The sequence below is a fragment of the Ambystoma mexicanum genome, chromosome 6q, assembly GCF_040938575.1.
Source record: "Ambystoma mexicanum isolate Mex_15411 chromosome 6q, UKY_AmexF1_1, whole genome shotgun sequence".
Lineage (NCBI taxonomy): Eukaryota > Metazoa > Chordata > Amphibia > Caudata > Ambystomatidae > Ambystoma > Ambystoma mexicanum.
In genome coordinates, this window is record NC_090937.1 from 854271219 (window position 1) to 854297477 (window position 26259).

At 47.0% G+C, this 26259-nt stretch overlaps 1 protein-coding gene across 1 annotated transcript in view; it reads right to left on the reverse strand.

Moving 5' to 3' along the window:
- Positions 1 to 26259, reverse strand: part of TMEM192 (transmembrane protein 192) — a 925211-nt gene that overhangs the window by 584251 nt on the left and 314701 nt on the right. The window contains exon 3 of the mRNA XM_069631380.1: positions 2154 to 2409. Within this exon, the coding sequence (XP_069487481.1) occupies positions 2154 to 2409 (256 nt within the window). The remainder of the gene's footprint in view (positions 1 to 2153; positions 2410 to 26259) is intronic.

Here is a 26259-nt window from a genome sequence, read left to right on the forward strand (position 1 = left end):
ACTTCCCTCTGACTTCATTTTTCTGGGACTGACTACTGTCTCCCAGAAACAGGTAAAATTGCCATTAACTTTATGTAGTCTCTTTAAACTACAGACCCAGTACACCCCATCTTACATGGAGTATTGGAAAGGGTCAATTCCTATCCCTTTTTGACTGTGTCTCTTGGAGCACTGTTTCGCTCCGTTTACATTAAGACTTGGCTGGTGGCAGTAGTAACTACCCTTACTGTTCTACTGTGGTTATATTATATAACCATGGTATTGTTTTAGGCTATTATATTAGCCTCAAACAAAAACCCGCTTGACCAAATACATTTTATTTTGGCTCCGGCTGGGTTTAGTCGCCATTACTTTTTGTTAAAGTCGTTCTCATGTTCTTCTCTGAGCGCCAAACCGTTGATGATTCCTTTGTTCGCTGTCTTTTTCGCGGGCTTCTGCACAGAAGCCCTTCTTAAGGTGCCTGAAAGTCTGGGTAGACAGGATGTGAGGGAGGGGTCTTCAGACCCCTGCCATGGGTTCCTTTGGTAACCCAAGTCACACCCTTGTCTGATTGGCTAAGGGGACTGGCCTTGCCAGGCCAGCCACCCTGCTGTGTGATTGACAGCCAGGCTGTATGAGTGGGGAAAAACTGCATAACAAGCAGGTCTCTGGTACTGGAAAGGCAAAGTCACCACTGGAATGCAAGAACCAATGAGGAGCTGACTGAAGAGGACCCCTTCAATGACTGAACTGCCCGGTGAAGCCTGGCTGCAGGTCTGAATCATCAGAATCCACCGACAGAGAAGATCCTCCAGGAAACTTCTTCCCTTGAGCTGGTGGGACCAACCAGTTCGCCCAAAATGCAAGCCAGGACCCCTCCTCTGGTCGAATTCGCTGTACAGAGCTGCAGTGGGCCGGATAGCCAGGAAGGTCGGACCCTGCTTGGGTTTTAAGAAGCGCACCTTTTATTTGTTGCTTTGCTCTGCTGCTGGTTTCTTCCCAGGTTAGTGCAGGACCCTCCAGTCTTCCTACTTCATGTCAGTCCAACAGTCGCTTCAGGAACAGTGAGCCTGCAGGAACTACCAGGGACGTCCGCCTCAGCTACAGCTTCCTCTCCGTTTTATGGTACTGTGCAAACCCGGTTGCTCATTTCGTTCAGCCACGGGGAAAGTGTGTGATATCTTTCTCCAATCCGAGGGCTTGTCCTTCTCTTCTTTTTAAACTTACATTTCTACCAACCAACCTCGACCGAAATCCGTGGCACGAACCTTACCGCGAACTACCCTGAACCGTGTGATCTTGAGCAAAAGACTTTTGTCCTATTGACTTTGGCCCTAAGCCTTCTCTACCTGATTCTATCACTGTAGTTCCTCTTGTTCTATTGTCCTGAGTACTTACCTGTTGGTGTGGTCCAATTTCTATTAACTTTGTCTTTCCCTCCCTTTTAAATTGTTGGAGTGCCGTTTTGCTCCAACTTCATTTTTGTGAGCTTAACTTGTCTGGGATTTAAGGGAAGTGGTGTGGTGTATTGAGAGTGGGATTTTTAAACTGCTTATAATGGTGTAATGTTATACAACTTAAGAGTGAAATAAATGTATATTATTTTACTTGAAAACCTTGAGTCAGTGTTTTCCTGAATCATAGCAATTGCTGTCCTTTGTGTAACTATTTGATACTGCTCACTTACTCTCGAGATAAGTCTGGCTGCTCCGCTACTGCTACCACTTTAACTGTGTAGTGCAGGCTTGTACCAAAGGTGAATTTGTACTGTCACTTGTAGTCTTAATCGTGTGTGGTGTTCCCAAAGGGTACTGCATATAATTCTGCCTAACAGACACTGCATTAAGTAATCAAGCCGAAAAGTGAGTACTATTGGCAATTATCAGAAGGTACACTATGTCACAGGTTGAGGTGGGGTTAAGTGTTGGGGATGTTCTGGTTGTAGTGTAGGGATACGCAAGAAGATGCACGAGGATGACACATTCCATACGAGAATGAGGCGTGCATAGTCCATTGGAAGTGCACCTACTGTTCCCAGTACAGCAGGTTACAGGGGTGGGATTGCTAAAATAAGGAATGCAATTCATCCCACTCAGTCACTCTATTTGTAGTGGTAATGCAGGCGTCCACTCAGTAAATACCCAGTCAGCCCTCTAACCCCGCGGCCTGCTCACCTGTCGAGTGCACCAGCAAAGGGAGTGTTTTCAGATGCCTGGTGGCGCGGTAGAGACACAGGTAGCCCCGGCTTCTTGCTTTCCTGTGGTGGTGCTGCATGTACCGCTCAAGGATAAACTGCAGGAGCCACATGATGACTTTGGCGGTGAGGAGGACTGTCTGCAGGTCCAGCGGCTCGATGTATGGCCGGCACTGGCCTTCAGGGGGCAGCGAACACACGATGCCGGCGACAAACGCCAAGGCGACAAAGGCAATCTACAGAAGAGGAGACACAGCAACAGTAAACAATGACATTCTCTTGCGGTGCACATTTCCCATCAAAGTGCTCCTTAACTTTCGTCAACCCTTTGCTTTTTTATGAAACTCTTTTTGTTAATTTAGTGTCAACACGAGATGCGGAACTACAGAAGAAAGTTTGAGGTGAAGGCATTATTAATTTTACAACGTAGCCAACATTAAATGATAAACGCAGGTTGTAGCATTTCAGTCACCACATATTTACATCACTAGTAATGCATTCTTACATCTACAGTATTCTAACACCCCCTCACCTCCCCCCCACACACACAAAGCTATCAAAAGGTATAAAGGCAACACTTGAACGCCGTAAAGCCGAAAAAACATGTTCTCGCCGACCTTTAGCACACAGTTCCAACGCCCAATAACAGAGACGAAGGAGAGGTGTGTGCTTCGTGGTACCATCCTAAGCCAAGCACTGGGAATCTGGGGTATTTAGCGCCCCTTGCAGATTAACCTGTACCAAAATAAACCAATAGTCTGAAGAGGCGTGAACCAAAACAACTCTACAGACAAAAGGAGGCCCGCGCTCGCGTGAACTGCGACACGTGGCCAGACGGAACCCTTTTACCAGGGTGCACCAATAGCTGGTCACAGCGTTTCACACAACTCTGCTATCTCAGCTGAGCCCTACACAAACAACGGCTGCGCACTAGCCATCTTTTACCTCTGACACCTACAGGCAGGAGCCAGAGCGAGGGTTAACTCCACCGAGATTGGAAAGTCTAACAACTACCACCCACCTCACAGATGGGACACAGAATTAGGTCTGGTTGGAATATAAGCATATGCATACTGGCAGCTTATCGTGCAATCAGGGAAACGTTTCAGCCATAACACAAATAGATGACCTAGAGAGTTGGGTTTAAAATTCACAACCAGTTACATTGTCAGTCTCCGCAATCTGAATAGGCCATGCATAACCTCTTTAAAACAAGGGCTTTATTGCTCACCCACTAGATGCTAGAGAGGTGTGCTGTTATCACCACAGCTAAATACTCCGGGACTATTGAGGACACTATGAGTAAGAGCTTTACCAACAGTCCTTGCCAGTGCCAGAAGATGCCATTACAGCAGGAAAGATAGCTCAGTGGGTAGAGCGCTCGCCGCTGAGATCTGTGTGTTGCAGTTTCAAATACTAGCAGGGCCAACTTAGCCTTTCATCCTTTCAAGGTCGATTCAGGAGTGCCAACTTCGGTTGGGTTTATATATACAAATGTTCCATTTCATACAGCGCTTTGGCGATAGCACTATATACATAACAAAATATGAACACATTATTATTACAGGAACAGATTATCTCGAGACTAAGGTGACCAGGCTATTTCAAACCAAACATTGCAAGCAACAGCGTTCAGCCATGGGTACTGTATGTGAACAAGGATCCCCACAGACTTAACAAATCCATGCACTAAGTGATGTTCTCAGGCTGTAGTTTAGTTTCTTTATTTGTATCGCGCGCCGAACCCTGAGGTAACTGGGCGCCAGCGACTTAGACCGAATGTTACACGCATATATCCGAATATACAAAAACCACAACAACAGTAACTGCGACTGACCAAAGTTACATGACGGTCGCTAGTTTGAGAAAATATGTGCTACAATACAAAAGGTTGCAAGAAATACAGTGAAAATTGAGCAGGCAGAGTATTTAGAAACAAGATGGATAGACGATAGCATCTCTTAACAAAGAGCCAGTTCTTAACTTTGGCTCTAAAGGTCCAAAACGAGGGTTCCAATCTGAGGTTGAGGGGTAAGGCATTCCACCGTTTGGCGGCTAAGACAGGGAAGCTTGTTCCACCAGTTTTTTTTAGATTCTATTTGGGGCTGGTGAGGCAATGCAAATACATGGTTCTGGTCTGTCTAGATGATTGGTGTTTGTTGAACTTAACTACCAGGTATTTGGGGGCAGAGTTAGTTAGGCATTTATGGGTAATGACAAGTGATCGAAAGGTGATTCTGTCTCGTACTTGGAGCCATTGGGCATCCTGTCTGAAGCTGGTGATGTGGGTAGATCTGGGAATGCTGAATGCAGATCTTAAGGCATTGTTTTGGAGGACCTGGAGTTTGTTGAGGTTACGTTCAGAGGTGCCTAGGAAGAGGGTGTTACAGTAGTCGATTTTGGACCGCGCTAGTGCCCTGGCTAGTCAAATGCAACTACTAGGCGAGAGGAAAGACTTGCAAGCATTGATCAGCTTGTTGGTGTAGGCAGTTGTGGATGCAATGGCATTCACTTGCTTTTTGAGTGAAAGTGTGGAGTCTAAGTAGACCCCCAAGGTTTTGATTTCTTTGGCCACTTTGATCAGGTTTCCATCAATGTTGATGGATGCATATCGTAGATCTAATTTGTTTAGTCGTAATTGGGATCCGACGAGCAGGAGCTCAGTTTTCTCGTTGTTGAGACACAACCTATGGTCTGCCATCCGGGCCTGGATCTCCAAGTATATGTCATTAATCAGTTTGGAATCTTCTTCATAGCACCCCGACAGCGTAATGAGAACCTGGGTGTCATCAGCATAATTTGTATATGTGAAACCCAAGTTGTAAAGACAGTCAAATAGGAGCTCAGTGAATATATTAAAAAGCATTAGCGATACACACAAGCCTTGTGGGACACCGCAATAGATGGGAATAGGGTCGGCTGAGGGTGCGAAGACCCTGGTGGTACGATAAGACAGTAGTGCAGAGAGCAGAGATGACAAAGGAGACGAGAAGTGGCTGCAGAGCTGATCCAGGAGAACCAGGCAAGAAATAGCCGCGAGCCAAAATGTCTGCCGGCTTGTTTGGAGGCTTGGGAAGACCCTGTCCCGCAGGAGATGGGGAAAATCATGCAAGTAGGCAAACGGACCAATCGAAGAGCTACATAAATATCAGGAATATCAAGAACCAATGGCTATTTTTGAGCGAGTATGGCAAGTAGAGACATATGAAAGGCACACGCACGGCAAGGAGCTGAGAGCAATCCTCAGAGGCCAATGTACCAGAACGAAAAACCAAACCAGACTCCAGGATCACAACTAGGAAGGCAGCTGAGAAGTGTGTTGGCTGTTCGCCATGGGCACGCCAGGAAGTACCACTCAGAAGAGTACTGGGTTGAAGGCAAAAGGAGCATTTCATCAGCATCAGGAGGATCCACAGGACAAGAAGGGCAGGTGTAATGGATTTTATGACACAGCACACTCCTGTCAGGGACTTCTTCCACTGACAGTGAAGGTGGCACACAATAAAAACACCTTTTTATTTGAACCCTGGGTTCTTTCTTGAGAAGGCACCCAACCCGTCTCACACCCAGCGCAACAAATACACTGTGTCGCAGTGGACCATGAACCAGGCCGGTTTGCAACAATGAAATATTTATTTATTTTTAGAATTCAAATGAAAAATCAGAGCAAACAAAATTTAGGGCAGCAGCCACCACTGTGTGGCGATACAAATGCAAAAACGTATAACACAGTGAATTCAACTTCTAACACAATGTACATACACTTTTAAGAGAACTGGAAACAAAATCACTTTTCTTCACAATCGCAGATGGCACAAAGGTTATGCACTCCCCCTGCAACACTTCCCCAGACACCTGTTGACTAAATTCTGTGTGGATGGAAAGCAGTGGCAAGGAGTCAGAAATAAGAGGGAAGAATCAATTTTTAAATTCAACCCACCACCCTAGAATGGGAGGCCAAGAATGAAATGAAAACCCTCAAAATGAGGAAAATGGCATACTTACGTTACTGGTTACTTATAAATCATTTTACACTTGCGGTAGGATATCTAGGCCATACATTTGTGTGGCTGCACTAAAGAGACACCGAAGCTTACAGGCTACTGAGCAGGACACTAAAGCAACGTGAATGCAGGTGAGAAAATCGATTTTGGGAAGGAAAAAAATGCACAGGAAAACACACATGGCAGGATTGCAATTTCTTATTTCACACAGGCTTTTAAACTGGCAAACAGCTAAGAAAATGGGTTTAGCAGTCAAAATCAGAAATGGGCTTTTGAGATGAGGAAAAAGATGCAGAACAGATAGGATACGGAGGGGAAGGGATGACTCTTTATAGGATGATAAGTAGGTTTTTCTATGGGAAATGCCAATCAGATTTTAAAGAAAAACAAAGTACACGGACACATTCAGTTTTGATTGCACAAGGACAGGTTCTACTAATGCTATATTTTAATGACTATATTCTTAAGGAAAGACACTGCATGCAAGGGGGTTAATTTCGAATTTTAACCAGCTTGCACTACGTACCTCCTTACAGGGGAATTCATTTATCTCAAAATGGTACTAAGGACAGATAGCATATTCCTTTTTTTTGTAATTATTTCAGCTAACAGATATAGACTAACACAGATTCGTCTAAGGAAAGAGTAAACAGATGATACTGTCAACTTGGGATATGAATGGGATTTTAATGGGGTTTTAATAGGATTTGAATAGGATGCAAGGTAACAGGGCGGGATATGCAGTTTCTTTGGTACTGGGTGAGGTGATACTTACAAGGTACACTTGAGTTTGGTAATTTGGACAGCCAGAAAGGTCTCTGGACAGCGACGGCCAAGGTTCTGGTCACTGGGCAGGAGGGTCAAGAGATCTGGTCACTGGGACAGCTGGGCTCTCCTGAATGGGAACAGCTGTGCAAGGCCTGGTCACTGTGGACAGCGGGAGGGGTCGGCTGGGCAAAGGGTCTGGTCACTGGATTCTCCTATAGGGGATCAGCTGCCTCTTCTCTTTTTTCCCTGAATTATTGGGTATGCTGGATCTGAAAGGGTGGTTCTGCCTGGGTCTGGATGGTCCTGCCTGGATGGACTCAGCTGGCCCTGGATCTGGTTTTGGAGTCCTGGAACCTTGAATGTTGAATATTGAATATCCCTTGTCTCTCTCTGTCTCCTGCTTATATATCCAGAGTGACATCATAACATTTTACAATCTGGGGGGAAGTACCCAGGAACTAGTCCTATCCTAGGATAGGCCAGCCTATCGTTCCTCCCACCTCCCTCTGGGCTGTTTGGTTCAAGGGAGGCGACATCACCTTATGTGTGTGTATTTTATGACTTCTTTGTCTCACAAGCCTATTTTTTTTTTACAAAAATGAGTTATGGAACAAAACTTCATATTTACACTAGTCACATCATAAAAAAGCAGATATGCAGATCCCGTATTTCACAAGGAATTGGCCAGTTTGAACGCCAATTCTGTGTGATGTTGCATCGGCCTTTGTCACAATTTCGCCGTTTTCAGGAGAAACATGATATCTAAAATTCTGCAAATGGCTACACATGTGCATGCAAGTATTTGGCATATTTTCCCCAAGTTTAATGTCTGTGCCATTTATGCTTCACCCAGAAATGCATTTTCCTGCCATTCCAGTTCTCCACATACCAGAAAGATGCACATGGTCTCATTGTGCTTGCCTAAAAATCTCACAAAATACTAGCATAATATTGAATTCTTACTTATTTAGGGTGCTGGGCGAAATGTCTTGATGTACAACAGTTTTTAAAATCAATGGGCTGGATTAGTCCCTTGTGTGGGCTGTCCTTCCACTCCCCCAGCCAAACTGTCTTCCTCCTATGTCAGCCTGAACAAAGAGTTTCCATGATGCCCCTTTGAAGCTTTCCAGTCGGTGCTGGGAATGAATGTAGAGGAAATCACACCTCTGAGGCAAAACAAAGGGCTTCCCCCTTCCTTTGTCCTTGGGAGCAGTTCTGCCTGGTAGTCTGGTAGAACCTGTAATGATCGCATTGTTAGTCCCATAAGAACACAGCACATGCCATTGCAGCATCAGTTCACTGGTAGGTGCGAAATTAGCCTTTATACCAGGAATTCCTGGGCCTCAGCCAGGCTGAGTGGTCTTTTGGGGGGAAAAGAGCATAATATATGCAGCCCCTCTACCGATATATGCAATTGTGTTCCCGTGGGAGCCATGGTATTATTTCACATTTAGTTCTCAACATGTCATTTGCCTGCTTTGCAAAAGCAGATTCACACGTGTTGTTTTCCTCTCATATTAATTTCACAAAATGCGGTTTCTGTCGCACACAGTTTCCTTTGCTTTAACTTTCTGAAAGGCTTTAAAAGATATGGTCAGTTTCTGAACACAGAGATATGCTGAAAATAGTTTCTTGGTAATTGACAGGAGGCAAGAGAGAGAGAGCCATGCTGTAGCTTTCTTTTGCAGTGATTTGCGTGTGATGGTTCCTTTCAAAAGTAAATGCTAGCCGTGTGGACTCAAACAGAATTCCTTGCTCTTCATGGACTTTTTTAAATTAAAACAGTGCCATTCTGGGAGGGATTGCCTTATTTTATGGCATTCAAATAAAATAATACCCATGCAGGGCTGTGTTTTAATGAAGCAACACTGTGTGATGTTTAAAATGAAAGCAGGCACAAGTGTGATGCCGTCTTGAATGCAGGTCATTTTCTTGTGCAGCCTTGAGTTTTTAATAACAGAACAGCAATGCAGAGCCATTCTGAATTTATGTTATTTTCTCTGTATTCACGTGCAGGAGAACAAAATGCAGCCATTCTTGGGTAAATGCTGAAATGCGGTTTTGTGATGAAGGGAATTTCTGCTGGGGCTGGTAAATCTACCCCACACACAATGTGGGTCAGCAGCAGAAAAGAAGGCCAGGAGTAGGACGACCACCTCATAATCACAGCATGAGAAGCCCTGAATATATATAACACTAGCACACACACACAAACTTTTTACCCCTGGCAGAGTTGACTGGGAGAGGGGAGACAAAGAAAACTAAAGGTAAATCGGCCCACACACCAAGATTAATGGAGTCCAGTTTCTGGTTTGTGCATTTTAACCAAAATCACACCTTGTTCTTCAAACTGTGGCAAGCAATGCAGAAGACTGTTAAATAGTTAATTAGAAGAACTAGCACAATTTACCATTGCAAATCATCACCACTATTTTTACAGGCATCACCATCCTGAAAGGCGGCAAGTGGAAAAGAAGGAGTTTTGGGTATGAAGTTACAGTATTTTTTTTTTAAAAAGTCAATCTCTGTACAAGTGTTGACAACATGTCCTCTTGGCTGTCACTATTCCCCCATTGCCACTGAAAGCAATAGGTTTTGAGACTTGCTGGATGGATAGAAAGGATTTCACCAGCAACTTGTTTTAGTTCAGGCCACACAGCTTTCTTTACTGGAGGGCGTCACCTTGGGCAAACAGAGCATTTATCCTGCTGCTACAGTCTGAGCCCCTTTGACTAGGGCCATACTGAACTTGAGCACAATGCCAAAGAGCGACACGTAAAAGACGGCATTGGCACCAAAGGTTTCTGTCATAACTTGCACAGGGAGACCTTCCATCCCACTCCATTGCCAACGTGGGGACAGGACCACTGCTTGTGTTGGTTAAGGCTTCCAGTAATTTGCGTTCTAGTATTTGTAGCACCTGGCAAATAGAGGCAGGCTGCTGATTTAGGAAATTCATAGACACACAGTTTCTGGAAAAGTGGGTCCAGAAAAGTAGTAAGAAGATAAATGCCACAGTTTTTAATTACAAAGCACATTCGAATTATCTGACATAGGGTCACCAGTTTCTCACTCTATGCCTCCTCCTTCACTAGGCCCCTAAAGCCACATGTATAGTCCAGGCTCTTCTCCTGAAGTAACATGAGTGGCCGGATTTCATTCAGCCCGCTTCCTCGCAACTCACCCTTATAGCTGCCACCTCAAATGGCTTGAAGACAGGGCAACTCGTGTGCCACTGGCTTGCTGACAGAGCAGTGCCGCCTAATGCCTTGGATTGCAACCATGTAATAGTGAATTAGGGCACGTCGTTGTTCATGGAGGCTTTTGAGCAAATAAAGCAGTGGAATTCTAGCTTGATTAGGTGGTATGGCAGATGGTGTTTGGGAGCAAGCCAATTCATTGCAAGCAATGTATACGAGGTTGAAGTGTGTTCATATCTTGTGAGCACACAGCAGCATTTTAGCAAGAATGGGATCTTTTAGGAACCTTGTCACGAGATTGATCATATGCACAAAACATGGAAGGAGGGTTATCTCAGACAGGTTCAGTGCTGCCACAAAATTGCTGCCATTGTCCACGGTGACAGAGACAACTTTCATGGAGGGTGTACCAGGCCACTCTGCAATAACCACTTAAAGTTCTGTGCACATTTCAGATTCCTTGTGTGACATCTGGTCAAAGCTCTACAAGCAGAACATTGCATACGCGTTTGATGTTGGAAGACAGGAGAAAGCAGCGTGTGTGGTATTCTTGGGGACCCATGCCAGCGTGTTGTCTGTGCAATGTCTGGCTTAGCCAAGGACATCCAGTGTACTGTCATGGTGATGTAGTCAGTGCTCTGTGCACTTTCCCTCATGTCCATGGTGAGGTGCATCTTCTCCAACTAGGACGCTTGCAGTTCCTTGTGCAGCACTTACACAACCAAAAGTGCTATAACTGAAATCCTTGTGAAATAACTAAGGCTCTGAATCGTTCACCTTGGTGCAGCAAATATCAGCTGTTTTCTGAAGCTGTGGTTTTTGACAAAGGAAAAGGACAGAAGATAAACAGCAAGCATCTTTTTAGTCCAAGCCCTAAATGACTGGGCAATGAGGTCTTTGCGGTTGTAAGGTTTTTCCAAAGCCTCTGTAAGCATCGGCCAGTGCATTCTGCCTGTACTATTGTGAATTATAGTAGGTGTTGTACCCTGCATTATTTGCTGTTGCACTGGCAGCCCAGCAGTGTGGCTCCTCTACCTGCCCACTTGGTTCCATACCCTCTTGTGATGGTTTGTCATGTGGGCTATATGGCACAATGTATCCAGATATAACCCCCAGACTTGCTCCTGCCAATCTCCTTCTTGCACAAGGAACAAACTGGCATGTTGCTCCTTGCATTGTCAACAGTGAAGTAGTCTCACATTGCTGTAATTTTGTGGGAAAGGGAGCTGCTGCATTCAGTTTGGGGGGGGTGTAGCTGGTGCCAGTGGAGGTGGGGAACGGCCCTGCTGCCAAGTTTTCCAGGTTTGGATCTATGGACTTCCCAGAAAAGTGCTCCTCCACTTCCAAGTCCCCCTCCTGAGCCAGGCGCTGTGCATGCGATAAGTCACATTGCTTGGGTGCATATACCATTCTTTCATCAACAGCTATTTTTTGGATGTGTTTTTAACGAATATGTTTTTCTGAAAAAAAACATCGAAAAATATAGGGGGTGGGGTTTGGGAAAGGGCATATAAAGGGTTGGGGGCTCGGGAATAGTACAAAAACAATAGGGGAGGTGGGAATTGGGGAGAACCCCCCTTAAAAATAAATAAATACATTTTCAATGGTTCTTTATCAGCAAAACATTTTTGTAAAAAAAAAAAAAAAACTGTTGAAAAAATAACCATCGATGAAAGCACATGGAACACTTGGGCTCCCTGAACCATCTCTTTCAACTGTCCATTTCTCGTGGCGAACACCATCACTCACCAGCATCATCGGCAGAGCCTGTGATGGCCCACAGGGCTCTGCAGCAACCGCACCATCCATATTTATGGTATCTGCAAAAGCAAGTTCAGCAGACATACGGATTCTGGTGGCGACCATATAATTGGTTCACACTCAGCGAAAAAGCAACATATAAAGAGTTTTAGCACCTCAGATTAGAATGTTCTACATACACAAGCAAGAAAGGGGTGGGGATGGGACAGTATTAAATCCATACTTTTCACTTGTTGCACTTGGGAACGAGCACTCATCTGCGTGTCTTTGCGGTAATGCTTTGTGAAAGTATGCACAGAAATCCAAGCTCCTGATTTACATATATTTGGTAATGTTAAATGAGCTTAAAAAGAAGCATCAGTGGTTAGAATGAATCTTTGTCAAGCAGCTGTTTGTTTCCCACGTTGTGACATTCATGGATGCACTGTATTATCCATCTGAATGTTTCTGCTTTACTTGTGGGCTATCGCATTCCATGGTGTGCTAGGCTGAAACCCACAAAGAGCGCTGTTATTTCAAATATTTTATGATGTGTTAATGTGGTGTCACTTGGCCAAGGGAATGCACAACTACTGGGGTAGGGTCTGTGCCGAGGTATACTGTGGCAGTGTGAAGAGCAAACCCTGAAAATATGAAGGAGGAGCCCGGGAGGTGCAGGTGAAGCACAGGGACATAGAGGAAGGGAAGACAAAAGAAGGTGACATCGGTATGGTGATATCTGGCAAGACATGGGGTAGGAGTGAGAGAAAGCGAGCAAGAGAGAGATATGGGGACTGCTGCACCATTGAGCGAGGACCATGAGAGGAGGAGATGGCAGGACACCTAGCAAGAGCCCATTGGAAATCATAAGGTGGCTTTGGACTATTTACAGCTCTGGGCCTTATTGAGAAACCGACTCAGATTTTTCCCGTTGGACACAAATGCAGTGGAAACTACCACTCTGACAAGGAACACTGGGAGGAGGGCTCTCTGGTGTACTCAAGCTACACAAAAACCCCAACCAAGAAACGGAAAGTTAAAGAGAGCGCTCCTTTGCCCAGAGCCTGAGTTATGGGTGGTGGGCTCGGAAATCCACCAGAACTGTGAGCTACATTATAGTTTGTTGTTTATGTTGTCTGTTTGCCAGGCATCTAAACAACCAACAAACCGGGCTAAACTACATTTGTGGTGTTGTGCCTTTTGTGGGAACCACTCAGTTATGACACCGCCTCCCCTTTTTCGGAGTCAATACTGGCTCAGCCTCCTGCTGCTCACCCTCCTCATTGAGGTCTTACACCAACACTGAAGCTGTAGACCAAGCCACCAATATAGTGTACAGTGTCCAGTGCCTTTCCTTTTTGGATTTCAGTGCCTTGGGCCTAAACCTTCTAAAGACTTCATACTTTGTTTCACTGAGGTCCCATGGAAGAAAGTGGTTGCTCACATGGTGTTTGAGTATCCAAAAACATATGTGGTTGCAACTAGAACAAAACTTACATTTGTGTTTGCACAAATTGTTAGATTCATTTAAGAAACTAGTCACTGTTTCAGGAGTAAATCTACAATGCAGGTCTATCTTTCAATGCCGTGGAATGTAGCGGTTTTTTTCTGATGTTTACTCGTTCTTGATTCTTCACCACAAATGAACTGAAAGCGAAAAAAAGGATCTGAAGATTGGAGTATTGTGGCAAGTACACACACATCATATTGGAATCCTATCAGTTACTCGCCCGTGTTGACACTTTGTGCAAAACAAAGCAGATCATGAATACCACATGAAGCCAAAAGCAGACGCACATGCTGCAAAAATTCTGCAAACATTCCTATTCACACCCTTCAGCTCTTCACACAATACAAATCTTGCTCGATTCATGCGTTTCCTCTCGCACCGGCCGTCTCATCTAAATATGCCAAAAGTGTGGAATATATTCTGTTAAACCCGGGAAGGGCCCTTTTGTTTGTTTGTTTTTTTGAGTTCCCCAATTTGGGCACAACATTCACTCATGTCTCTATAAAGTTCCTTCTTGCGCCATGATTTGACTCTTATTGAAACTTAATGTAAGACTTTTCCGATCTAGCACTTCAATATTCAAGCTGATCATGCAACCAATTACAGAATAATTCCAGGAGTAACATTAGTAAAGTAGTAACTAAAGTATTCGAAACTATTCTCACGTGGTATACACTTTTTCTTAAGAGCATTAGGTGATAACCCTTTTTCTGATCAGCGTTCTGATTTGATCACTTTTCACTGATACTAGGTAAGCAAACTTTCACAATCTCCACTATCTTCCATCCCCTCTATTAACTGAACTAAACCTTTCCATCTGCGTTACCATTCCCCCTCCCTTTATCCTCCCTCTGCTCCAATCCCTTTTCCTTTCCTCTGCAGACTAAGGTCTGGATGCCAATGGCAGGGAACAATATGCTCGTTTCCCAAACAAGCCTCAGTGCATTTAGCCACTACAGTGAGGACTGGCGCAGTATAAGAAATATTTACATACAACAATTAAGCTACATAGCGATCTGTTCTTTCCATCCTCTTTCTGTTCATGCTCACAATCTCTTTCCTCACTTCTTTCCATTTCACCTCAGCATGTTGAACTGGACATACTCTCAGCAATTAAAACATACAGAAATCCTCGACTTAACACTGCAAATGGACATTCCAATTGAGTTCCTACAAGCCAGGACCTAGAACCTTGAAATGAAAAAGAAAGTCTCTTCTGTTTGGTTGGAGGCATATGTTGAATTTGGGTGTGTGAGGGTGGTGGGTGCAGGAGAAGGGGGTGGGGCGGGAGTAAGACCATTTAAACAAACTGTCTGCTTTCTCCCTCCACCACAGACACAGAAGTCTGCATGCTCCCCCGGCTGGAAAACCCCTTGAAGGAACACATTCATGGCACCCTTTAGGCCAAGGGACTGAGCACCCAGCCCTGTGGGGAATGTCAAGTAATCCATACTCCACCTTTTATCTTTTCTGCTCCTCATCACATATTTCTTCCCAGGAAGAACCTCCATCAGGATTTCTGGATCATTCTGAAACTGAGATTATGGAGCTGTATCCACACCGGGTGATGAGACTGGTAGGAGTGAGGGGGAATTAATTAGAGTCCTGTGTGTGTGAGGGATTAGAGGCTTTTTGGACACAATGGGGCTGTGAGGAACAGAGGGCATCCTCACTTCTTTTCCCCGGATATCTTCCTCCCAGGTGGTCAGGGAAAGGCTGTCACAATTGGATCCTCACCCTGGGGGAGAATATACGAGTGAGTACTACCTGGGTGGAGGGGAATTGGTGAGTGGAGGTGAGACATGGTAGCCCCCATTACCCTTTCATAATGAGTCCAACATGCCCAAGGCCTTTACAGACTATTGCCAACCCATCCCTATTTCTCCAGTAAAACATTCCCCAATAAACACCAGCTAGGTACTGGGACGAGGAAGAGATAGGCAAGAGTAATACCTCCTCTCTTTATTGACTCACACACATACACACACCAGTTACGTACTGAGACAAGGAGGTGAAGTCCCAAGTCGGCCGTGAGCCTCTTATTGCACCAATCAACCTGGCAGGAGATTTAAAAGTAGCAAGAATTGCGAAAATGGAGTCAGCTGTGGAAGCAGATCTACGGACTGCTGGAGCAGCACAGACCTCTCCTGGTGGGCGGCGTGGCAGATGGAGTGCTCGGGAGCCCCGGTTAGATACAGAGTGTATGCAGCAGGAAGCGAGACTGAAAGAAGCTGGAGGCCTTCAGCGAACTACGGAAAGGGAATCGACGTGACCAAGCAGAGCTGCAAGAGACGCATCGGTGGCAGGAGCAAAGACACGGGGCGCCACTGTGGAGACAAAGCGAGGCGCTGCACAAGAGAGGGTGCTCGTGGCGGCCGGAAGCCTCACTGGAACGCTGTAAGCACCAACCGATGAGTCAACCTAAGAAAAAGGACACCGGGGCGGCAAGCGAGCAAGTAACTTTAATGAATGCCGATCCTAAAGGCACTTTAGAATACCGATTTCAATGAAAGCAAGCATTTTTTGGAATAACGAATTGAAAGAAAGCAAGTACTGTTGAATACTGATCTGAACGAAAGCAATGTTGTGGAAATACACGTTATAAAGGAAATGTGTAATCTGAAAGAACAATCATTGGCAAGCGCCATAGAAACATCTGAAAGTGAAAAGTGAATAGTGTCAAACCAAGCAATGGTAAAGCATCATGGGGATGTGAAATGAGAATAAACCAAGTGCCATTGTAGAGCTGAAACTGTGGCAACGTGCTGACAAGGAAGAAGAGTCAAATCAGGTGTATCGGTTGTGTGACCTGTAATGGGTGGACCGTGTGGTCCGACAACTGCACCTAGACGGAGAACACTTTTCTATGGAAACACCACTTAGGATACCTGCAAAGAAACTTGTAATTGAATATAAAGGAAATGTGGTTTGAACTGAAATTAAGGAATTGTACTTTGTGAAATTGGTGAAAGGTAACCAAGCCAGAGGAGCTGGAAACTATCACAAAGAAGAACAAGTTACTCTCTTACCTGGTAACGTCCTTTCGATTGGATGGTCCGATGACGTATTCCATATCTATGACAGGTAATCACCACAGCTGTGCTGCTTGGGAACATTTTCGGTGTCTGCGTCCTGCGTCGATGACGTTGATATGCTGTTCTCGAGGGCCTCCGCCGAGCCGACGTCACCGGATGTTATAAGTAGGACGCACGACGCCCGTAGCCTCAGTTGTAGTTTTTTCCCAGAACGTGTGGCACTAATCTTCAACCAGTATGAACACAGAAAGCCTTGCGGAAACGTAAGCTGCAATAGCATAAGAAATTCTGTAGCGGGGCAGGCAGGGAGGGAGCGATATGGAATACGTTGTCGGACCATCCCTACGAAAGAAGGTTACCAGGTAAGAGAGTAACTTGTTCTTCGTGGGGATTGGGCCCTCCGACATATTCCATATATATGACAGACTCCCAAAGCAGTACCAACGTATGGAGGAGGGAAAAAGATTTTAAAATATAGAAATTTAGAATGCCCAATCAAATTGCAGAGTAAAGGACCGCCTTGCTAAAGGCCAGATCCTGCCCATGGATAGAATCTAGGGAGTAGTTTCGTACAAAAGTATGGACCGAAGCCCAAGTGGCTGCTTCACAGATGTTACGAATAGGAACACCCCTCTGCAGGGCAGTAGAGGCAGCCATACCCCTAGTAGAATGGGCCTGTAAGCCTACCGGAGGGTCCTTACCTGCCAGACGGTAACATTCAGAAATTGCCAAGATAATCCATCTAGACAAAGTCTGCTTAGTAACATCTTGTCCCAACCGCCTTCCAGCATAACCAATAAAGAGCTGATTGTCCACTCTGACCCGGAACATGCGTGAAATGTAGAAACATAAAGCTCTCCTAGGATCCAGCCTATGGAGCCTCTCCTCTTCCTTACCAGGATGTGGAGGAGGATAAAATGCTGGAAGAATAACCTTCTGGCTTAAATGAAATTCCGACACCACCTTGGGAAGAAAGGAAGGACGAACTCGAAGGACAACCCTGTCCTTATGAAACACAGTGAAGGGTGGCTTAACTGAAAGTGCCTGTAACTCACTCACTCTGAAAGCGGAAGTGACCGCAACTAAAATTACAGTTTTACGGGTTAACAGTCTCAAAGGACAAGAATGTAAAGGCTCAAATGGAGCACCCATTATAAACTTGAGAACAAGGTTCAAATCCCAACCAGGCACCTAGAAAGGCGACTGAGGGAACACATTAGTGAGCCCTTTCAGAAACTGAGAAATTAAAGGAATTTTAAAGTAAGAACACTCTTCAGACGAGCGCTTAAAGATAGGCAGCGCCGCCAGGTAACCTTTAATGTTACCCACTTGCAGGCCCTTATGGGCCAAGTAAAGCGAAAAAGACAGAACCACAGGAATGTCACATGAAAAAGGATCCACATTCTTTACCCTGCACCAGTTGGAGAACTTTCTCCAGCGGCAACGGTACAGGGACTTTGTTGCAGGCCGCCTGGCCGAAAGCAACACCTCCATCACGTCTTCAGGAAGGTCCCAATCCTTATACCTCAACCGTTCAGAAGCCAAGTGTGAAGGTTGAGGGATTTGACCTCTGGATGGAGAACCGACCCCCCTCCCGTGAGAGCAGATCGTCTCGGTAGGGAAGACGGCGTGGAGGGCAGATGGACAAGTCGAGAAGGTCCGGGTACCACGTCCTCTGGGCCCAAGCCGGAGCAGTGAGGATCATCCGGGAACCGAACCTCTGTAGCCTCCGCAACACTTGCGGAATGACTGGGACTGGAGGAAACGTGTATAGCAGTGGGAAGGACCACTCCACTACGAACGCGTCCCCTAAGGCTCCTCTTGGAGGAAATTCCCACGAGCAGAACCTTTTGCACTTCCGGTTGACACTGGTGGCGGAGAGATCCACTTGTGGGGTCACCCAAAGGTCGAAGATCTCCAGGAGAATCTCCTGAGCCAGCTCCCACTCGTGAGAGATCATGCTCTGCCTGCTCAGAGCGTCCGCCGTCTTGTTTTCTTCTCTGGCCAGATGAACTGCCGAGATCGAAAACATTTCCTGCTGGATGGCCCAGAACCAGAGCTGCATCGCCTCTCTGCACAGAGGAAGTGACCCTGCCCCCCCCCCTTTTTGTTGAGGCAGTGCATGGCCACTGTGTTGTCCGTCAGAATCAGGACATTCTTTCCTCGCACAGTCGGCAGGAAAGCCTTCAGGGCTAGCCTGACAGCTCTCAGCTCCAACAAATTGATATGGAGTCTGGACTCTGACGGAGACCAACGACCACTGACTGTCAGCTGGTTGGCATGAGCTCCCCATCCCGTAAGGGATGCGTCCGTCATGATTGTCACCTCTGGCCAGGGAAGCCAAAATGGAGCCCCTTTCATCAGATTGCCTTTGACGGCCCACCACAGAAGATCCTGGGTGACCGAGGGCGGCACCTGAACAGGGTCCGACATCCTGCCGGAGGACTGTGACCATTGCATCTTGAGAGCCCACTGCAAAGATCTCATCCGCAGTCGAGCCTCTGGCACCAGAAGAATGCAGGATGCCATGAGGCCGAGCAACCTCAAGAACTCGAACGCCGGGAGCGTCTGGGCAAGTTGAAACTTGTGCACCATCTGCTGAATGTGAAGAGCCCTCACCTGGGGAGGGAAACACTGCCCCAGTGATGTGTCGAGCACTGCTCCGATGTACTGGAGCCGCTGTGTTGGCGTCAAGTGGGACTTTCAGCTGAGGGAGAAGCCCAGCTTGTGAAGGGAGTGGCAGGTGACGGACAGATGATCCAGGACCTGCTCAGGTGAGCGCGCCCTGATCAACCAATCGTCCAAGTAGGGGTAGCCGTGAATCCCCCCTTTCCTGAGATATGCTGCCACCAACACCATGAACTTGGTGAAGACCCTCGGGCGGAGGTCAATCCGAACGGCTGGACCCGAAACTGAAAGTGCAAGTCGCCAACCGCGAACCTCAGGAATTTCTTGTGCTTTGGATGGATCGGCACATGAAAATAAGCGTCCTTGAGCTCGAAAGACACCAGCCAGTCCTGAAGTTTAAGGGCCTGGAGGACTTGAGAAAGAGTAACCATCTTGAACTTGTCCTTCCTGAGGAGTTTGTTCAAACCGCGTAAGTCCATGATGGGTCTCAGTTCCCAGTCTTTCTTCGAAATCAAAAAATAAGGGGATTACCATCCCTTGTTCCTCACCGCTACAGGCACCAGTTCTATGGCGCCTTTCTCCAGCAGGGATTGAATTTCCTGTGCAAGGAGCGGATCCGGACTCTTCAAAGAGAGATTCCCTGGTGGATTGTCGTGAGGCCTCTGCCGGAGAGGAAGACAGTAGTCGTGGGCTATGATCTACAGGACCCACACATCTGAAGTAATGGCACGTCATTTTACAAGATGCTGCGCCAGCCTTCCCCCAACCGGCGAACCATGGGACATGGCCTCATGACTGAGCTGAAGCGGCTGCAGCATTGCCTGAGGGTAAAGAGGCAACTGCACGAGTGGCCTTGGCACCTCGAGTACCTTGTTTTCCACCTCTGGCACTCCTACGGTGGCCCCTTTGACTTGCAGCTTGCGGATGAGTAATATCGAAAGGAACCTCCCCTCCATTGCTGTCCCCTAGGACAAAAAGGCGGAGGTTGGCGAACTGCAGCGCTCAACAACTTCGCTGCAGCTTTTGAGGTCTGCAACCTCTCAAGGCTCTCGTCAGCCTTGCTGCCAAAAAGATGTTCACCATCAAAGGGCATGTTGAGGAGCCGGGCTTGCACATCAGGAGCGAACCCCGACTTGCGCAACCACGCAAACCTGCGTATTACGGTGCTCGACTGAACGGGCTCACACATGGCATCCTTGCCATGCTGCGCCATAGCAAGGAAACCATCCCGTTCCTCTCCTTTGGGAATATGATCAGCCGCTAACGCAATACAGTTCCACAGACTGTGCGAGAAACGCGACAAGGCACACAGAGAGTTGGCTGCCTGTAAAGCAGTAATACCCCATGAAGAAAACACTTTCTTCGCCCAGCCATCAAAACGCTTGTCGTCCCCATCAGGAGGGATGGTAGGATACGACGCCTACTTTGCTGGAGCCGTAGCCGCCTGCACCACCAAACTCTCCAGAGTGGGGTGCGTGGTCAAGTAGCTACTGGCTGGACGGTATTTTCGCGGCAAAGACTTGCTCACTGCCGGCAGACTCTCCGGGGCAGTCCAAGCCGCTCCACCCTTCTGTGCAAGGCCATATGGAATGGCAGTACTGGGTAGGTTGGTGGACCTTGATCGAGGATATCCGTCAGGTCATCCTGCAGAAAATCCACTGGTGGCGCAGACCACCCCAAGTATTCCGTGATCCTCGACATAAGGTGCCGGTACGAGGACTCGGCATGGGTGCCATGCTCAGGCCTACAGAACTCCACCTCCGGAGGGGTGTCCAGACCACTGGCGTCGTGCAACGACTGACGCTGGTCTTCCACCTGGCTATGACCAGAGAAAAGCTTGTCTGGTACCGTATCAGGAACCAACCCTTCCTCAGAACCCTCATCCACCTCAGAAATATAATCCAGAGGCTGGAATGTGGGCATAGAATAAGGGATAAAGACATTCTTAACCTTGGCCAGAGCCTTTCTAGGGGGTTCCACCGTGCCACAGGGTACCTCAGACAAAACAGCCTCGAAAGGCGTCGAGGGCGTCGATGGAATGGACATCGAGCGTGGCGCCGACAGCTTTGACACAGTCCTCGAGGGCGTAGCCCCGAGCGTGTCCTACGACAGCCTGGGTGCCGATGGCATTGACAACTTCCTCGGAGGTGAAGCCTCGGGAGAGTCCCTCGACGACCTCAGTGCCAAAGGCGTCGATGTCTTCTTCTTCGAAGACTTCACAGGCTCCGACGGTCTTGAGGGCGTCGAGGACCGGGACCTGGAATGGGCATGACTAGAACGATTCCCCTTGTCCGAGCGGGACCTCTCCCGCGAATCGTGCCGACCACCCGAGCCCGAAGGCGTTCGAGTGGTGTCTCTAGTACGGACACGGCCGGCTCCTCTCAGAGGCACTGACGGACCGGAGCCCTGCGATTCAAAAATCACCAACATCTCCTTACTGAAGGAAGCCCATTCCTCAGGAGTCGAATGCTTGGTGGGACAAGAAACCCGCCGAAGGGCAGCGTCCTCAGACGAGGACCGGGAAGGCGACCGATGAAGGCGCTTCCGTGAGTGCCTCGAAGAAGCAGAGGAACGGCGGGACCTACTCCGGGACCTAGACCTCCCCGACCGACGACAACAATGCGTAGAGTCACCCCTCGAATCGTCAGTCGAAAGCCCAGAGGACCTCAGCTTACGAGGCTTGGTCCCCTTACCAACAGAAAGCTTTTTCTTACGCTCCCGCAAGGCCTTCGACGTAAGCGGCTGGCAGTCTACACAATCGATGTCTTGGTCCTCATCGAGGCACCAGAGGCAGGCGTCGTGCGAGTCTGTCAATGACATCTTGGACCCACAGCCCTGACACTTCTTAAAACCTGACCGTGGGGTGGATGAAGAGAAATCTTCACAAACAAACAGGTTCGAAGAACCGAAAGAACAGTAACTCAGAAGAACCGAGGCGTGCCGAGATCTCCGAAGCGAACACGTTCGCGGAAAAAACGGATCTGAGGCTACGGGCGTTGTGCATCCTACTTATAACATCCGGTGACGTCGGCTCGATGGAGGCCCTCGAGAACAGCGTATCGACATCATCGACGCAGGACGCAGAAAATGTTCCGATGCAGCACAGCTGTGGTAATTACCTGTCATAGATATGGAATACATCGGAGGACCCAATTCCCTCGAACTGTGTTTTCGAAATACTGAAATACCTGAAAGCTTGATGAAGAGAACCCCTTTGAACTTCAAACTGTTTTGAACCTTGGGGAAAGGAATCCCTGTCTAAACCAAGAGCTGTAAGAAGCTCTAAACTTTTATTTGAACACTTCTCATTTTGATGCTGACATCTCCACACACTGTATACACATAGACGTGAGGGCAAGCATAGGTTTTGGACATAGGCAGACCTTTACTTTGGACTTCGGGATGCAGACTATCTTTTTTTTTTTAAAACAATTTTTATTATTTTGTAACAACAATACAACCAAACTTGCAGTACAGTTAACATTATTACAACATTATATTCCTTTAATAATATATACTGACGTCTCTACCAACCCCCTCCCGAGCCTATTCTTCCACACTTTCTGTTCCTGCACCTTGCAGGTGGAGTCCTTCATCCGAATTCTCTACTGAGTCGCGATCACTCGACCCATCATGCGTGGGCCCAAATATCGTAGCTAATAGATGTTTCCAAGCTATCAAGGTTTCTGCTTTGTCCTCCCCACCCGAGTTACTTGTCTCCTGCCATACTGCAGTTTCAGCTTCTGACCACTTTTGTAGATCTTTCCACCACACTTCTACTATCGGACCATGGCATGCCTTCCAGTTCATAGCAACTCTACGTTTCGCAAGTATATATGCCAGGTCTTTAAGTTTACTGATGTGCTTCAATTTACGTGGTCCGGGGAACCCTCCAATCAGGCACTCCCACGCCGATTCTATCGTTAGTTTAACCCCTTTTGTGTTCAGCCTATCCGCCACTCCCCTACAGAAAGTTTCTATCACTGGGCACGCCCAGAACATGTGCACGATCCCAGCGTTATTCTCCTAACATTTAGGGCATGCTTGCTGCCCTGCATTCGCAAATGTTGCTATTCTTTGGGCAGTCATGTAAGCTCTGTGGGTGATATACAACTGTATCTGCTGGAACCTGGCATTTCTTGACACCTTCGCGTGATATCTTAGAGCTCTCTCCCACATCCCATCTGTCATAGCTGTGCCCACCTCTTCTTCCCATTCCTGTCGTAATCGCATTGGTTCTTTCCCCACTTTGGACATAACCATCTCATATAGTCTGGATATCTCATGTCCTCCCTCTGCTATGTCGTATATAACCTCTAGGGTGGCATCCGGTTGGTCTTCCAGTATTATCTCTGACCATGTTTCTGTAACCCGCCGCACCACCCTGTGGTATGTAATACACTGTCCCTTGTGTAATCCCGTTTCCACTACCAAAGTCTCAAAATCTGTAAGGTTCCCATCTTGCCATACATCGACCAGCGTTGCTATCCCAACTGGTTCCAAGTGCTTCCTTATCATTTTCCTGAGTTGGGCGTCTTTTCCCACAAGTGGCACCTGTGGGGAGCATGGGGTAGGGCTCTACATTACCCGACAGGCCCTGTGCCATATGTCCCATCCCAGCAACATCATTTTCGGACACTCTTTCATATTCTCTCTGGGCAGCCACATCATTTCTTGTAGAAAAAACGGTGCACATTCTGATCTAAACAGCCTAGATTCCGAGGTCGATTCTTCCGATAACCATTTCGCTAAATATTGCAATTGACTCGCTAAGTAATAGGCCTCGTAGTTTGGCAGTTTTATCCCTCCTTTCTCATGAGTATTTTGTAGCTTCCAGAGGGCTATTCTATTTCTAGTCCCACTCCATAGGAAATCTCTACATATCCTATGTAATCGGGTAAAGAATTGTTTTGGGATAAGATGTGGTATATTACTAAAGTAATGCAACAATCTCGGCAAGACCACCATTTTTAGCATTGCCCCTCTTCCCATCATCGCCAAACGAAGCTTCGCCCAGAACATCATGCTACTCTCAATACCCTTGACCTCTGTGTTTTGCAGGTGCTCTGCCTCAACCGTATGGTAGATGTCTATTCCAAGGTACCTAAACGTGTCCACTTCCCATGGTATTGGCAATACCGGCAAGTGCTCTAGCGGGGTCCCCTTATATCTACCCAGCGGGAACAGGCATGACTTTTTAGGATTTACTGCTATGCCGGACAGAAACGCAAATTGTTCCATCACCACTAGCACATATTGGAAGTTTACTTCCGGGTATTTCAAGTACAACAGTATGTCGCCTGCATACAGGGAAATTAAATGTGGCTCTGCTTTAATGGTGATACCCATCACATTATACTGTTGTCTTAGGTATATTGCTAGTTGCTCTAGGGCTAAAATATATAATATAGGGGACCATGGGCAGCCCTGTCTAGTGCCTCTGCTAAGCTGCCACCTCTCCTAGATTATCGCTCCTGTTTTCATCCTGGCTAGAGGCGCGCTATATAACAATTGGACCCATCTAAGGTACCCCGGCCCTATCCCAGAGCTGGTGAAGGCAGCCATCATCCAAGGCCATTTTACTGAATCAAATGCTTTTATTGCGTCCAGTGATACGATTGCCATCTTCTTCATTCGCAGACTCAATGACTCGATGGAGCCGTCTATGGTTATTCGTAATATTTCTGCCTGGGACGTACCCTGTCTGATAAGGGTGTATGAGTTTGGTGATAATTCTTCTCATCCTATTTGCTAGCACCGCTGTGAGTATTTTGCTGTCCTGATTTAGCATTGACAATGGTCTATATGATCTACAATCCTTGGCCGGCTTATTAGGTTTCGGGAGTGGTATAATTATCGCCTCTCGCAGGGACTCTGGGAGCCCACCCTTGTCATACGCCTCATTTAGCATTGCCAACAGTGGGGGAAGCACCTCGTCTTTATATTTTTAATAAAATGCGTCCGGGAGTCCATCGGCTCCCGGAGTCTTGTTTGTGGGTTGCTGCACCACTACCTCCTCCAATTCTTCCAGGGGGATCGGGGCGTCTTGTTCTTCTGATTCTTCCAGACTAATCTGTGGCAGACCTATGTCTTCTAGCGTTTCATTTATTCTCTCTTGATCGTCATATATGGTTCGGTAGTATTCTACAAATTCTTGATTAACCGCTTCTTGGGTGTCCGCCGTACTTCCATCATCTCTCGCAATTGTCCCGATTGTGGGCCTGGGGGTTTCATTTTTATAGAGCCATGCCAACATTCTTCCTGGTTTGTCTCCTCCCTCATGCAATCTCTCTACGTACTTCCTATAATTCAGGTTACACAGTCTCTCCCAGCATCCCACACATTTTTGCTACAGCCCCAGTGTCTCTACATTCTCTTCCTCAGTGGTACCACCCCTTCCCAGCGCTTTTTCCAACTCATCTTCAGCCTCTTGTAATTCAGCCACTATCCCCCCTTGCAGCCCTTTGGATTTCGCTATGGCATTCCCCTTACTACTAGTTTAAAGGCCTCCCACAGCATACCAGCGGATTCCACACTACCAGTGTTAATTTCAAAGTAGCTTACTATGTCGTCTCGCAGGCTTTCTCTAAATATAGTATCTCTCAGCGCCTCAGCAAGGAGGCGCCAAGTCGGTATCCTTGTTCTCGGGGGCTGATGTTGCCATTCCAGTATCAACGGTGAGTGATCCGATAGGACCCTCGCTTTGTATTCTGTAAGTGTTACCTCCTACATTAGTTCATGCGTGACAAACATGTACTCCAGCCTAGTGTGCAAATTTGGTGGGGCTGAATAATGGAAGCATTGTCTTTCTGACATGTGTTGCGCTCTCCATGCATCTTCAAACCCCAAGTCCGTCAGCAGTGTCTGCAGCGCTCTGGCCGCCGGGGCAGGTGTATCTATTTTATTATCCAATCTATCAATTTTCGGATTCAGCGCGCAATTAAAATCTCCTCCCCAGACACCTACCCATCTTACTATACAGAGACCTAACATATGCTGCTGTATCTTGGTTCGCGGCATATGTATTAATAATGCTTATTTCTCCATTTTCTATCAACCCTCTTATTACCATCCTTCCGTCCTCTGCCACCGTGGATTGTAGCAATTGGAAAGGGACATGCAGCGCCACCCATGTGATCACACCTCTAGCATAGGCCGAATATGTGGCGTCTACCACGGTTCCCCTCCATTTAATTTTATC